Source organism: Balaenoptera musculus, chromosome 3 (assembly GCF_009873245.2).
Source record: "Balaenoptera musculus isolate JJ_BM4_2016_0621 chromosome 3, mBalMus1.pri.v3, whole genome shotgun sequence".
In the NCBI taxonomy this organism is placed as follows: Eukaryota; Metazoa; Chordata; class Mammalia; order Artiodactyla; family Balaenopteridae; genus Balaenoptera; species Balaenoptera musculus.
The window spans coordinates 111,395,497-111,409,664 of NC_045787.1; the positions used below are offsets into that span (position 1 = coordinate 111,395,497).

General features: G+C 40.2%; 2 protein-coding genes across 4 annotated transcripts in view; both read left to right on the forward strand.

The window, feature by feature from the left end:
• Positions 1-1,719, forward strand: part of PCBD2 (pterin-4 alpha-carbinolamine dehydratase 2) — a 48,182-nt gene extending 46,463 nt beyond the window's left edge. For all 3 annotated transcript variants that reach the window (XM_036849369.1, XM_036849370.1, XM_036849371.1), the window contains 2 exons: positions 201-281; positions 1,461-1,719. In XM_036849369.1, coding sequence (XP_036705264.1) covers positions 201-281; positions 1,461-1,556 — 177 coding nt within the window. In that variant the 3' untranslated portion in view covers positions 1,557-1,719. The remainder of the gene's footprint in view (positions 1-200; positions 282-1,460) is intronic.
• Positions 1,720-6,639: 4,920 nt separating this feature from the next.
• Positions 6,640-14,168, forward strand: part of CATSPER3 (cation channel sperm associated 3) — a 40,496-nt gene continuing 32,967 nt past the window's right edge. Inside the window, exons 1-2 of the mRNA XM_036847664.1 lie at positions 6,640-7,418; positions 9,076-9,229. Of these exons, the coding sequence (XP_036703559.1) occupies positions 7,318-7,418; positions 9,076-9,229 (255 nt within the window). The 5' untranslated portion in view covers positions 6,640-7,317. The remainder of the gene's footprint in view (positions 7,419-9,075; positions 9,230-14,168) is intronic.

Sequence of the window (14,168 nt, forward strand, 5' to 3'; positions counted from 1 at the left end):
TTTTCACCATCCAGCAGCAGGTCACAGTCTTGCTACACTGCTTCCCCAGCTCTGTGGAGAGCATTCGCTTTCATATTTGATTCTCCAGGCTTCCCTAAGGATTCTAGCCATGTCTTTTCTGGTCGGGTTGCTCTGGTATCTCTCTCAGGTCCAGGGCAGGGGGCACTGTCAGTCATCACTTTCGACTTCGTCTTATGCAGGCTTTTGGCTTTATGTCCCGAGTTGCCCTACAAGCAGAGAAGATGAATCATCACCCGGAGTGGTTCAATGTGTACAACAAGGTAACTGAATTGCCTGATTTTGGGATCACCATAATTCTGGAGTTTAAGAAACTTCTTTCTTCCTTTCTTGCTTGTCATCCTGTGCAGCTAAGTGTCATTGTGCTTAGGAAAATATTCTCTTATTCTTTCTCTCAGAATCCCTGTGTATTACTGCAAATTAGTAAAAAAATGTTCAGATCTACTCAAGACAACAGTGACTAAGTTCTTTATTTTCATGCTTACCTTCTACAGACACTAGTATGGAAAAGTTGGGTCAAATTAGACTCTTGAATTAAACTTGAATATCTGTCATGTAGATAAATTTTTAAACCCTCTTAAGGTAAATTATTGAAAGAGATGGTAGCAAATAAGAAAGATATGGCCTTATTTAATAAATTTGCTCAAGAACTATTTATTAAATTCTCTATTCTCAGTGGGAACTGACCTTCTTAAGAGAAAGAGCAGACTGAAAAGACTTCATCAAGTAGTTTTAAGGGGGCACAGTGAGAAGAATCACATTTGCCCAAAAAGTGTCCTTGTCTTGGTGATCATGCCATGTGGAATTTCTTATCATCTAGATTTCTGTGAGGTTTCTATTATCTCTTTGAAAGTCCTCTTTGAAAAAAGAAAATTTCACATTTTTGTGATTTAATTGGAATAATTCAGAGCATACAGGTACCAGCATAAACTTTTATTTCCTAGTTGCCTCTCTTTGCCCATAATTTTGTTTTTGCTTTTTAATTGATTTGTCAAGAGGCAAGTCTGTTCCTCCACCCCACCCCCCTTCCCTAATTTGGAAATGGGCTTTTTTTTAACATGGTTGCTAAGATATTACATTTGATAGCTTAGTTTTTCTCAGTGGCCTGAAAATAGCTGGTGTAATTAAAGTAATGGGAGTTAAAGTGGTACCTCAGTATCTCTCTCTCTCTCTTTTTTTTTTTTCCCCAAGAGTCAAGATTTGAGATTCTGATAGCTCATTTGCCCTTCTTGTGAGAGAAGCTTTTTATCCCTAGGAGGCTGCTGGAGTTCACTGGGTTTTGGAAATGCATTGCTTATTCATAATGTAGTATTTTCTAAATCATTTAATCTCCTCAATTCTCAAAGATAAATATTGAGTAATAGATTGATTTCTGAACTACCAAAGGAGAGCATCATGAATTGCAACTCAGGATTTTTCAAAGCTGCTTCTCTCTTTCTTAGGTTCAGATAACTCTCACATCGCATGACTGCGGAGGACTGACCAAAAGAGATGTGAAACTGGCGAAGTTTATTGAAAAAGCAGCTGCTTCTGTGTGATTTCTTCCAAAACGCATGTAAAATCTTATATACACATCTAGCTCCAGTGTATTTTGAAGGCAATTTATCAACTCATGAACAAATTAAGCTGTAAATTTAGTTCACCTTTTGAACGATCACATTTTGTAAAATCAGTGCTTAAATAAAAATGATTTAAACTTGAGCCTGAGGTACTTTTCATTATATCTAATCACATATATAAGGTAAATCAACCCGGGTAATTCTATTAATAATATTAAAAAAGAGAAATAACATTTTTAAAGACCAGAAATGGGTATGGGGGAGCATTCACACATTTTTATAACCCAGAAATTCAAGTGATTATGGTGACTTTAGAAATGCATTGTGTTGGAGAGCAGTTGTAAGGTAGAAAAAGAATGATGAACTCTATAGGTGAAGGGTTTAACTGTATGTAACGATTCTTATGATGCTAAAGTTGATTTGGATTTTAGCTGTTGTTACTACTTAAGTAGTTACTTAATTTACAGAGATCTCAAAAATTGGGTGAGCTGTCTAGTGTTTTATCCTTCCTTTTCAGACAGGGAGAAAGAAGAAGACAAGTGTCTTGTCCAAGGCTTCCAGTAAGGTGAGACAATAAAAGGATTCACTGTCACAGTGACCAACTTGCCAGGTCATTATTTGACATACTGAGGGAAGGAGGAACCAAGGGTCATTTTTTCCCATCATTTGCATGTTGTGACCCCTGAACTGAGGGTATGTAGCCACTGAGCTAGAAGCTACTTGGGTATTATCCAGTAATGAGCTCTGTTTACTCCATGTGTCACTGACATGAGTAAAATAGAATATAAAGTAAGATATTATTTAAAAATTGCAGTAACTGTTCTTTGAAGGAACTCAGGAAGGTAGTTATTAATGAGATTAAAATGTAGATTAAAAGAATGTGTATGTATCTATCCAAGGAACATGCCTTATAGTAGTAGGATTTAACAAGGATCATCTTTATACCCTGCCTTACATCAGAGGCCAGAAAAATCACTCTGTGTTACAACAAGCAAAGCTTCTCATCCTCCCCACTCCCCACCAACCCTGACCCCTAGTCTGAGAAGCCATATGGGAATATGATAAGGAGGCTGAGCTCTCTGAAGCCAGTTTTTGGCTGGTTCTGTTGGCCTGGCAGGTATAGTCATTTTGCCCTGCGGGTGTGGAGTGTACACGGGGGGTGGGGGAAAGAGAGAGAAGAGTCACCCCAGACTCTGTGGCTGCTGGGAGATCCAGAGCCTGGACACTAGAACTTGTACTTCTTTGAAATTTTTAAGAGGAAAAGGCAGGGACTTTCCCTGGTGGCGCAGTGGTTAAGAATCTACCTGCCAATGCAGGGGACACGGGTTCGATCCCTGGTCCTGGAAGATCCCACATGCCACGGAGCAACTAAGCCCGTGCACCACAACTACTGAGCCTGTGCTCTAGAGCCCGCGTGCTGCAACTACTGAGCCCACACACTGCAACTACTGAAGCCCATGCGACTAGAGCCTGTGCTCTGCAACGGGAAGGCCACCGCAATGAGAAGCCCTTGCATTGCAACGAAGAGTCGCCCCCGCTCACTACAACTAGAGAAAGCCCGCACACAGCAATGAAGACCCGATGCAGCCAAAAGTAAATAAGTAAGTAAGTAAATAAATAAATAAATTAAATAACATTTTTTAAAAAAAGAGGAAAAAGCAAAGCCATGTGTTTTTATAAACTTCTTCCCATATTATAGATTAGGGAGCTTTTATACATTTTATTACCAAAGATTTCTAGCTCAGTGCTTCAAATTTTTCTACATGAATTTTTAAACATGAAAAAAATGTAGACATATTTTAAAATAGAGTAAATAGGGCATTCAACCCTTATGTACTGATCACCCAGATTTAACAGTTACCAAGATCTTGCCAGTTACATCATATAATCTCCCATTTCCTTTTTCTTTTTTTTTTTTTTTAACAGCTAACATTATTTATTTATTTATTTATTTATGGCTGTCTTGGGTCTTCGTTTCTGTGCGAGGGCTTTCTCTAGTTGTGGCAAGCGGGGGCCACTCTTCATCGCGGTGCGCAGGCCTCTCTTGCTGCAGAGCACAGGCTCCAGACGCGCAAGCTCAGCAATTGTGGCTCACGGGCCCAGCCGCTCTGCGGCATGTGGGATCTTCCCAGACCAGGGCTCGAACCCGTGTGCCCTGCATTGGCAGGCAGATTCTCAACCACTGCGCCACCAGGGAAGCCCCCATTTCCTTTTTCTTTGCTAAAGTATTTAAAAGCAAATCCCAGATAGCATGTCATTTTACCCCTACATCCTCCAGTAAACATCTCTAGAAAATATGGTCATTTTCTTATAGAAACCAGAATGCCATTATCACACCAAACAAAATAAACTATGATTTCTTGGTATCACCTAATACCAAATCAAATTGTTCTGAAGGTCAAGAATGTCTTTGGACAGTAATTTTGTTCTAATCAGTGATCCACATGAAGTCCACCCATCACATCTGGTTGTTGTGTCTCTTTAAGCTTTCAATCTAGAGCGAGCAAGCCTCCTGCCCTCAATTCCCTCTTTCTCTCCATATCATTGACTTACTGTAAAAACCGAGTCCTGTAGAATATTCCACCTTCTGGATTTGTTTGTTTGCTCCCTTGTGGTGTCACTTAAATTGTTTCACTGTACCTTGAATGGAAACCTTTCCCCCTATTTTGAATGTAAGTCTGAGAGGCTTAGAAACTATTAACCTGTACTGTGTATGGCACAGTGGAGAGAGCAGGGTACAGCTAATAATTGCAGTTGTCAGGACCTGAGAATGTAGCTACTAATTAGCATCTATGTGAGGATTTGACATAAGGTCCATGTTAAGGGGTGTTGCATCTGCTGGAACTCATGAACTTTAGAGAATCAAAGATCCCATATCAGAAGTCTGTGGTAATACTCCTTGTGGTAAATTCCAACAGGATAAATCCCCAGACTTGCTCTGAGTACCTGACATTTCAACTTAAAAGAGACATTGCCAAAGTTGGAGGCCCCAACTTTTCTTCTGTTCCAAATCTTTGTGATGACAGTGGTTTCTCTGATGTGGCAAGCTTTGGGTTCCCTCCATTTTCCTTTTAAATGATCACTGGAGTAGAGGAGGTTTAAATAGATATGACCTATGACCCTTTGCATGACCTCCATAGATAATAAATCAGGGCAGCACATTTGACAGTGTCCTTTTCTAAAATGAAGTTAGTGAAAGTTCTGAAAATTGTGGTTACTCTCTGACGTTGATAGAATTTAGGAAATCTTCAGATAAATAGAATAAGCATGATTCTTTATGTTTTTGCTTGAGACAAAAAGCAGCAACATGTATGTTGCATATGGACACACACCTGACCTTTGGTAGTGTGCTGAGGTATTGGACTACTAGTGTTAATGTGGAGCAGTCTGTGTACGTTCTAATCCAGAGTTTAAAAATATACTAGTTGAACTCTATAACTTTCAGTTTTGTAAAATTTCTGCAAAACAGCAAGAGCTGTAATAGGGTTTGGATATAATATGTGAGCTTTGTGTTTCAATTCTAGTTACATGTAACTAGGAATGACTCTTGGTCAGAAGACTTGAGTCACCAAGCTGCCGTGCCTACTGACTGTGTGCGGCTGAGGTGGTGCTGCCCAAGTCAGGGAGAGTGTGAGTTGCTGCTAAAAGGGCAGAGGTGGCCCTTTAGCTTCTCATCCAGGGTGCCTGTCCCGCCCACCTATCCACGAGAAGATACGGGTGATTTCAGTAGGCCTGGATAAGCTGGTTACCTCTGAGTCCACTCATCAGCTGAAGTTCCAGTCTCAGACTAGATTTCTTCATCAGTGACTTCAGAAAACACATTCAGAGGCTCCCCTGGTGGCGCAGTGGTTAAGAATCTCCCTGCCAATGCAGGGGACACGGGTTCGAGCCCTGGTCTGGGAAGATCCCACATGCCACAGAGCAGCTAAGCCCGTGCACCACAACTACTGAGCCTGTGCTCTAGAGCCTGCGAGCCACAACTACTGAGCCCATGAGCTACAACTACTGAGCCCACGTGCCACAACTACTGAACACCTAGAGCCCGTGCTCCGCAACAAGAGAAGCCACCGCAATGAGAAGCCTGCGCATTGCAACGAAGAGTAGCCCCCGCTCACCACAACTAGAGAAAGCCCGCATGCACCAATGAAGACCCAACACAGCCAAAAATAAATACATAAATTAATTAATTAAAAAAAAAAGAAAACATTCAGCTGTGGTTGGCTGTGCTGATACTGTACACCAAGAACAACTGGTCTCTTCTTGACTGCTTCCAGCTAGCCATCTTTCCTCACCCCTCCAAGCATCGTGAAATAATTTTTTACATTCTTAATCTCTTCTTCATTTCTCCCCAGAAGTGTGCTTTGGAGCTTAAGGAGCAGAAGCATAGTAGTGTATCCTTGGGATTCCTGGAAATAGAATCCCACTAGGCTCAGCTACTTGAGTGAGCATAAGGATCCCTGAGGTATATTCACACAGCACACATTTACCGAGGGCCTCCTATATGGCCCGGCGGGATTAGGCACACTGATGAATTGGGGCGGGTGGAAACAGAGATGGAGAACTGATTCAGGCTCTCTCTGAGCAGCTGCTCCAGGAGGCCACTGTCAGGGTGTGGGCAGGAGCCCAGAAGGCATCAGGGGGCATATGACCAAAGGAGGCAGTAGGAGGAGCTTGATCCCTGAGGGAGAGAATATAGAATAAGACGGTGAGGCCAAGGTTTGAAGCCTGGGGACATTAATCAAAGTGTTTCTTAAAGCTTTGCTGTTGATGATTTTAAGTGGAGAGGTTGATAAGATGTTATTTCCCAGTTCAGTATACCGCTTGCCTACAAGAGTATTTTTCTGTGTGAGATGGTCATATACACTTGTTTCAGAACACCTTGGGGCAGTGGAGGTGGTGAGGTGGTTACCTCCTTTTATTATGGCCCAAGGGATTAAGTTTCCAGGAATTTGACCAATTTGGCCAACTAAACATTTAATTCAACACAGGGCTACCCAGAAGCCTCTGTCTTGATTTGCCTTGGAAGTCAAAGGGGCTAGGAGAAGGAGAACGAGAGAATATATTAATCCCAAGAATTGAGCAGAGCAAAAATCCCTATTGCTCTTGTACCTAAAACATCTCTACCCCAAGGCTCGTCCCTTACACTCTCTTTAGGTGGTTCATATGTGCACATTCTGTGTCCCCAATTAGCCAGTGCTGGGCATGGATAACCTCTGCTCCTCCTGTTTCTTGTGTTCTAGCCCCAAAACCATCAAAATCTTTCCTCGTCCTTCCAGGTGTCTCCAGTGCTGTGCCCTGGCTGTGTGCTCTTGCTCTTAGAAGCCCAGAGAATTTTGCTTTCCCCTCTTCCATGACCCTTAACCTGTTCTAACACATTATTAATGGCCTCTGTCTGTCAGTTGGGAGCACTTCCTGAAGGAGGGGCTTTTGTCTGGCCTGTCTCTCAGCTTTAGCCCGGAGCGTCACAGTTGCAGGGTGCTCGTGACTCTTTTGCTGAACAGAGGTGCTCGGTCTCCTTGGCAAGAGAAGATCTGTGGGATCCTCCAATGGGGAGCTCTCCCCTCCAGGGGCCTGCTGGCTAGTAACATACCAGAATGTCCAAGAGTGACTTCATAAAGCAACGATGCCCTCTGTGGACCCTTCTCTGAGGCCTCTTGGAATCTAGATGCTGAGGAGATTCCTAAGCAGAGATTTTCTGTTGGATGGTAAAAGCAAGGAATAAAAATTGAAAATTTGGAAAATGTCTCAACACTTTTATCACCAGAACCACACAAGAGTCATTTCTAGCTCACTGTTAGAGAACGTGTTGCTGCTGTTCTATGAGACGTTATGGAAATTTCAGTAAATACTCTTTATTTCTCTTGCTTGTTAAGTGTGCAAATGGCAGTGTTGGGTCTCGTAGCCTCTTCCCACAGGCACTCATCCACTTGCCAGACTGAGGGGCTCGTCCTGGATAATCTGATTTCTCCAACTGCTGAGGCTGGTGAAGTCTCAGCCAAACAGTTGTTTCCTCGGCTTTCATATCACAATTGGCTGGTTAATCAAACATTCAGTCACACTCTTATTTGACCTGTAGACTGAATGACTAGTTTGACTCCATTTTGTCCTTTTTTATTCGCTACTATGTTAGATAATTTGAAGCCTTATTTTGGGGTAATAGACCTGATTTCAAATCAGATAATGAAAATTATATATCTTGTTTTTAATAGGTTATAAAAGTATATAAATCTGTATTTTTTTTACTGCGTGAGACTGGGTTCATTTGTTACATATAATGGGGAAAAAGTAATACATACTCTCTGAGAAAAATTGGAAAGCACAGATAAATATAAATAAACAGGAAAAAGAATTACCTATATAACCTCACTATCCGTAGGCAGACACTATCAACATTTTGGCATACTTCATGCTGAATTTTTTTCTACCTATTTTGCACAGTTGAGATAATTTTGAGTAGAGAATTTTTATCTTGCTTTGTTTCTGTTTTGCTATCCAGTGGATCATAAACATTTTTCTAAATCATGAAAAATGCATAGACATGTTGTAGTGTCTGTATAATATTCCATGAAATGGATATGCCATGATGTACTTAACCTGTCTTTTTTTGGTTAGACTTTTAAATTGTTTCCAAATTCTCACAGCAAATATTGCTGGGATAAACATGTTTGGCTAAAGTCACTGTTTGCATTTCAGATTGTATTCTCTTGGGGTAGATTCCTTGGGTGTGAGGGTACAAACAGAACTAAGGCTTTTCAGAAAAATTGGTCAATTTACATTCCCCTGGCAGTTTATGAGACTGCTCCGTCGCACTACACTCTTGCCAGCACTAAATGTTATCACATTTAAGCCTTTGCTAATTTTATAAGCAAAATTACTGGTTTTACTTAATTTGTACCTCCCCGATTAGTAGTGCTACTGAACATTTTGGAGGGAACTTCATGCCATTATATTTCTTTAATGAGTTGACTGTGTGTTTGCCCATTTTTTCTTAGGGTGGTCAGTTTTTTATAATTGATTTGTAAGCACTTGTATGGCTGATTATTTGATTAGCAGCTTTCCCTACTAGACTGACAATATTTAATTTTGCTTACCTGTATCCCAAGTGCCTACTGTATTGCCTGGCATGTATTAGTCATTCAATAAAAACCTGTTGAATGAATAAATGAGTGAGTTGAACAGTAGTCACTTAATAAAAATTTGTTGAATGAGTAAATGAAGATGGTGCTTTGTTTTGCTTGAGATGGAGTGGTAACCATTCTTTTTCACAGGTCTAGAGAGGAGGAACTGAGTAACTGAGTGGGGACAGACCCACCCAGTAATCGTCATACATATTTCAGTGGTTATTTAGTCAGCATTGCATTGCAATTTTAAAGTATATGTAGACTTATATTCACAGAAGGGGGAAAGCAGACCCTAGTCCCTAAAAAAAGTGTGCATTGTGCATTACCTTACAACAGAGCTATAAGATAATCATACCTCTTATTCAAATTTTTGACAGGAGGAAAGATACTCAGTGTCAGGCATTTGTGAAGAGAGTTATAATGAGTCGTCTCTTTAAGATAATTATGATTAGCACCGTCTCAACGAATGCCTTTTTTATGGTCTTGTGGACTGATTATAAAACAAGATACAACTTGTTCAGACTTTTTGAGGTAAGCAGACAAAATGGGTCCATTTTCTTCTGTTTTACCTGTTTTATTTCTGAAAATGTTATAAGATTTTTAAGGTATTTTGTTCAAAAGCTTTTTCTTTAGAAAGATCCTAAGGACTATTAAAATATACTCTAATATCTGGGAAGATGGTGGCAGCAGTAGTAGCAGTGACATGGTTTTTTAATCTCCCTGAATCCCCTCTTAAAAAAACAGAGCAACTAGATAGCAAAACTAAAAACCCATGGACAGGATTTATGTCAAAACTAGTTAACAAGAGATCCTTACCAAGAGCCACACTGCATAGTATTAGCATCTGTAGGAGAGGAAGCAGAGGGAAGTCAGTAAGTATTCATTGGAAAGTATGATGGGCTGATGTGAGAACAGCAGTTGATGTTAGGAAGGGTGTTGCCTAATCAAATGCTGGAATAGCACAAGAGGTTCCTGAAATTTATGAAGTGGCTAGAACAGTCCAGACCCTATAAACTTTTAAAACTGACTCTCCACAGCTCTTTTCAAGGACAGTGCTCCACACTTAGGAGAAGTATTGGGAGTGGAATGAAAATTGAACAGGTTAGAGACCCAAAGATGGAGGAAGAGAGGTTCAGATAAAATTGGAAGAGGGGAACAGCACCAGGAAACCTTAAAAATCAAGCTACCACATTTTAAATCAAGGGGGAATATTTGAAGTTAGAATCACATTTTCTCCTAAAAGTCCAAGAAAATTAATTTAACATAAAAAAGTGCAATAGGAAAAGATTGAGGTAAAATCCCATACAAAATTATTATAAGGAAAAAGAGAGTAAAGTGGAAAATAATATCATTGTAGATAATGAAAACCCACCACAAAGACATGTTCACAAAACAGATAAAAACTGTACCGTATTATTTCAGAACAAGGTAAATGTTTAAGAAAATGATGTTAGATAGGAAAGAAAAGAGTGAGGTGACAAATCTCAGGAAAGAATTAGAAATAAAAGAAACTCATTTCAAAAATGAAGACTGAATTAGACTAAGAACAATTAGATACAGCAGATAATAGCTTAAGAGAAATATAAGATTAAGTGGGGGAAATTCTTAAAAATCAGTAAGAAATGAAGAGATAAAAAGGATTCAAGAGAAAATGATGAAAATTGAAGATTGGGGAAAAGTGATCCAACTTAAGGATAATAGGAGTCCCTGAATTTGAAACAGAAACAGAAACAAAGTAAAGGAACAGAATAAACACTAAAATCTAGGGACTTCCCTGGTGGTCCAGTGGTAAAGAATCCACCTTCCAATGCAGTGGACGTGGGTTTTATCCCTGGTCAGGGAACTAAGATCCCACATGCCACAGCGCAACTAAGCCTGTGCACCACAACTACTGAGCTCGTGCACCTCAACGAGAGAGCCTGTATGCTGCAAACTACAGAACCTGTGTGCCCTGGAGCCCGCATGCCACAACTAGAGAGAAGCCCGCATGCCGCAACTAAGACCAACATAGCCAAAAAAAAAAAATCTAAAATCTAAGAAAAGTTACCTGAAATGAAAGAATTGAAACTATATTTTGAAAGTTGCATATTGAGAATATGGACTTATACAACAAACACCAGAACATATTCTAATAAAATTATTGGACTTCAAAGGAAAGAGGTGTGGAGGAAATTGTAAGCATCTAGTCAAAGTGGCTTATAAGGAAAAGAAAATTAATTATTATCACACTTTGCTATAGTAATGCTTTATGCTAAAAGAAAATGGAGTAAAACATTTAAGATACTTCAGGAAACAAAATGTGAACCAAGAATTCTAGATCCAGCAAAACTGACTTTCAAGTATAAAGGGCATAGACAACCTATCATCAATGTTAAAAAGCTTGGCTAATATTGTTCCCATGAGCCCTTCCTTAGGAATCTAGTAGAGAATAATTTCAGCCAACCAAAATGACTAAAGAAGTATCAACATTAGGACTGGCAATGGACATTAAAAAATATGATTATTTATAGAACTAATCATAATTATGGGTGAACAAGGAGATAATGTAGCACCTAATGAATATATCCTCTGACAATGAAGATATAGTATTGATTAAAAATGGGTAAGAATGGGGAGAGTCAATGCCAAAAAAATTTTTAACCATTTTCGGAAATCAGCTTTGTGGTGATGCTATTAGTAGTATTATTCTGAGACTGTTGTGTGTGTAACACAAGGATAAAGCAGATGGGTAATTATGGGACAGTTTAATTCTGTTATCCTCTGTGTTATTGAGAACCAGGTTACTCATGGAAAAAAGGAGATATGGATGTAATATAGACAAAGTTAAGTGAAAGCACTGTAGTTCTGCATTTAAATTGGAAGTATCAATATAAACTACTAAAGTATTTTACCTTTATCCATTGAAAAACCTAGAACAATGACCAACTTAACAATTGTGCATCCTTAGTGCCCATAATGTGATTGTTTTTAAAATTAATTAATTAATTAATTTTTGGCTGCTTTGGGTCTTCGTTGCTGCTTGCGGGCTTTCTGTAGTTGTGTCGAGTGGGGGCTACACTTCTTTGAGGTACGCGGGCTTCTCATTGCAGTGGCTTCTCTTACTGCAGAGCATGGGCTCTAGGCGCGTGGGCTTCAGTAGTTGCAGAGCATGGGCTCAGTAGTGGCACACGGGCTTAGTTGCTCCGTGGCATGTGGGATCTTTCCGGACCAGGGATCGAACCCGTGTCCCCTGCATTGGCAGACGGATTCTTAACCACTGCACCACCAGGGAAGTCCCATAATGTGATGTTGAAATACCATTTCTCACTAAAAGAAACTAGGGATTCTTAGAGAAATGGCTGATTGCAGGTCTAGGGCAGAAAATATACCAGATGAGCTAGGAATATCTTGTCGTACACATAGCAAGGAAGCTATCAAAGATTACTGGGGTCATGTCAAAAGGGCTCAGGGGACAACTTGAAGAGGCTCCTACTGGCCAAAGATGGGACACTTTGAGCTCAATAAGGATAATAATTACATTGGATTTTGAAATTCATCAAATAATCCTTAAGTTTATAATTATACTAAAAAAGCTAACAGGTCACTTTTGGATGGTGACAAGGACCTAATACTTTATCTCAAAAACTGTTAAATTAAGGGAAAAAAATCAAGTATTACTGACCTTTCTTATATGAACTGTATTACTGAGTAACCACATAGTAGGTAAGGGGAAACATGTCTTTATAGAAATATCCCAGTTAGTAAATGAAAAAGAAATGATAGAATATCACAATTTTTCAAGCCCCAGTGAATTATAGGACTTAGGCATTTTGACCATTAGTGACTGCTTCCCTCATAAAAAGAGACAACCAGACATTATATGCCTCCTATGAAAGAACAGAACCTATAATCTTTTTTCTTTTAATTTATTTTATTTTTGGCTGCGTTGGGTCTTCATTGGTGCACATGGGCTTTCTCTAGTTGCGGCGAGCAGGGGCTACTCTTCGTTGCGGTGCATGGGCTTCTCATTGTGGTGGCTTCTCTTGTTGCGGAGCACAGGCTCTAGGCATGCAGGCTTCAATTGTTGCAGCACGTGGGCTCAGTAGTTGTGGCCTGCGGGCTCTAGAGCGCAGGCTCAGTAGTTGGCGCATGGGCTTAGTTACTCTGCGGCATGTGGGATCTTCCCAGACCAGGGCTCAAACCCATGTCCCCTGCATTGGCAGGCGGATTCTTAACCACTGTGCCACCAGGGAAGTCCCAGAACCTATAATCTTGCCAAAAAGATCAAACCTGAATCTGATCAAGGCTTTTCATCCAGCTGCCTATTTTCAGGAAATAGAGGACAGAAGAACATGAGTGTGCAGTCAGCACGATCCAGACTGGGAAATTCTGCAAGTCAAGAGAAGTTTCTATTGATAGCTTCTTTTCTTGTGTAAAGACCATACATTCTTGTTTCTCTGCATGTCTCATGATTTCTTTTTTTGGGGGTTGAAAATTGGACACTTTAAATCATATAAGACTGGAAACTCTGGAAACCAGATACTCCCCCCTCCCTAGGGTTTTATCGTTGTTGCCATTCCATTTTTTTAAAAAAATTAATTTATTTATTTTTGGTTGTGTTGGGTCTTCGTTTCTGTGCGAGGGCTTTCTCTAGTTGTGGCAAGCGGGGGCCACTCTTCATCGCGGTGCGCGGGCCTCTCACTATTGCAGCCTCTCTTGTTGTGGAGCACAGGCTTCAGACGTGCAGGCTAAGTAGTTGTGGCTCACGGGCTCAGTTGCTCCACGGCACGTGGGATCTTCCCAGACCAGGGCTTGAACCTGTGTCCCCTGCATTAGCAGGCAGATTCTCAACCACTGCGCCACCAGGGAAGCCCCTTTTTTTTCTTTTTTAAAGTGACTTTCCTGAACTAATTTGATAAAGTGTATATTCTTTGTCATGTGTGGCCACCAAAGTCTCTGCTCAGTTAGCTTGATGGTCTGCTAATGATTGAACAGAGTATTCCTTAAATGCCTGGAATGAATAAGTCTCCCAGCCTTTGCCAAGGCATGTATTTAATGCCTCAGCAGTTTACAAGTCTGCCTTAGCCTTCATTTGCTGCTTGCAAAGAATCTTAAGATTAGTTAGAGGTGACAGATCAGGGCCTTCTCAGTACTTTCCTGGTACCTTCATTGGGATCCCTAAGAGTCTTAATAACTTCTCAGTTTTATAGTTAGCCAGGGGCTTTCATACATGTTATTTTCAATGATCTCAACAGCCACCCTGGAAGGTGTGTATTAATAACACTATTTTACAAATGTTGTAAGGAAGCCCATCTGTTGGACTTAGGATTTTTCAAACCAGCTGTTATAAATATGTTCAAAGAACTGAAAAAAAAACCCCAAATCTAAAGAACTAAAGGAAAGTATGAGAGCAGTGTCTACCAAATAGAGAATATGAGTAAAGAGAAATTACTAAAAAGAGCCAAACAAAAATCCTGTAGTTGAAAAGTAC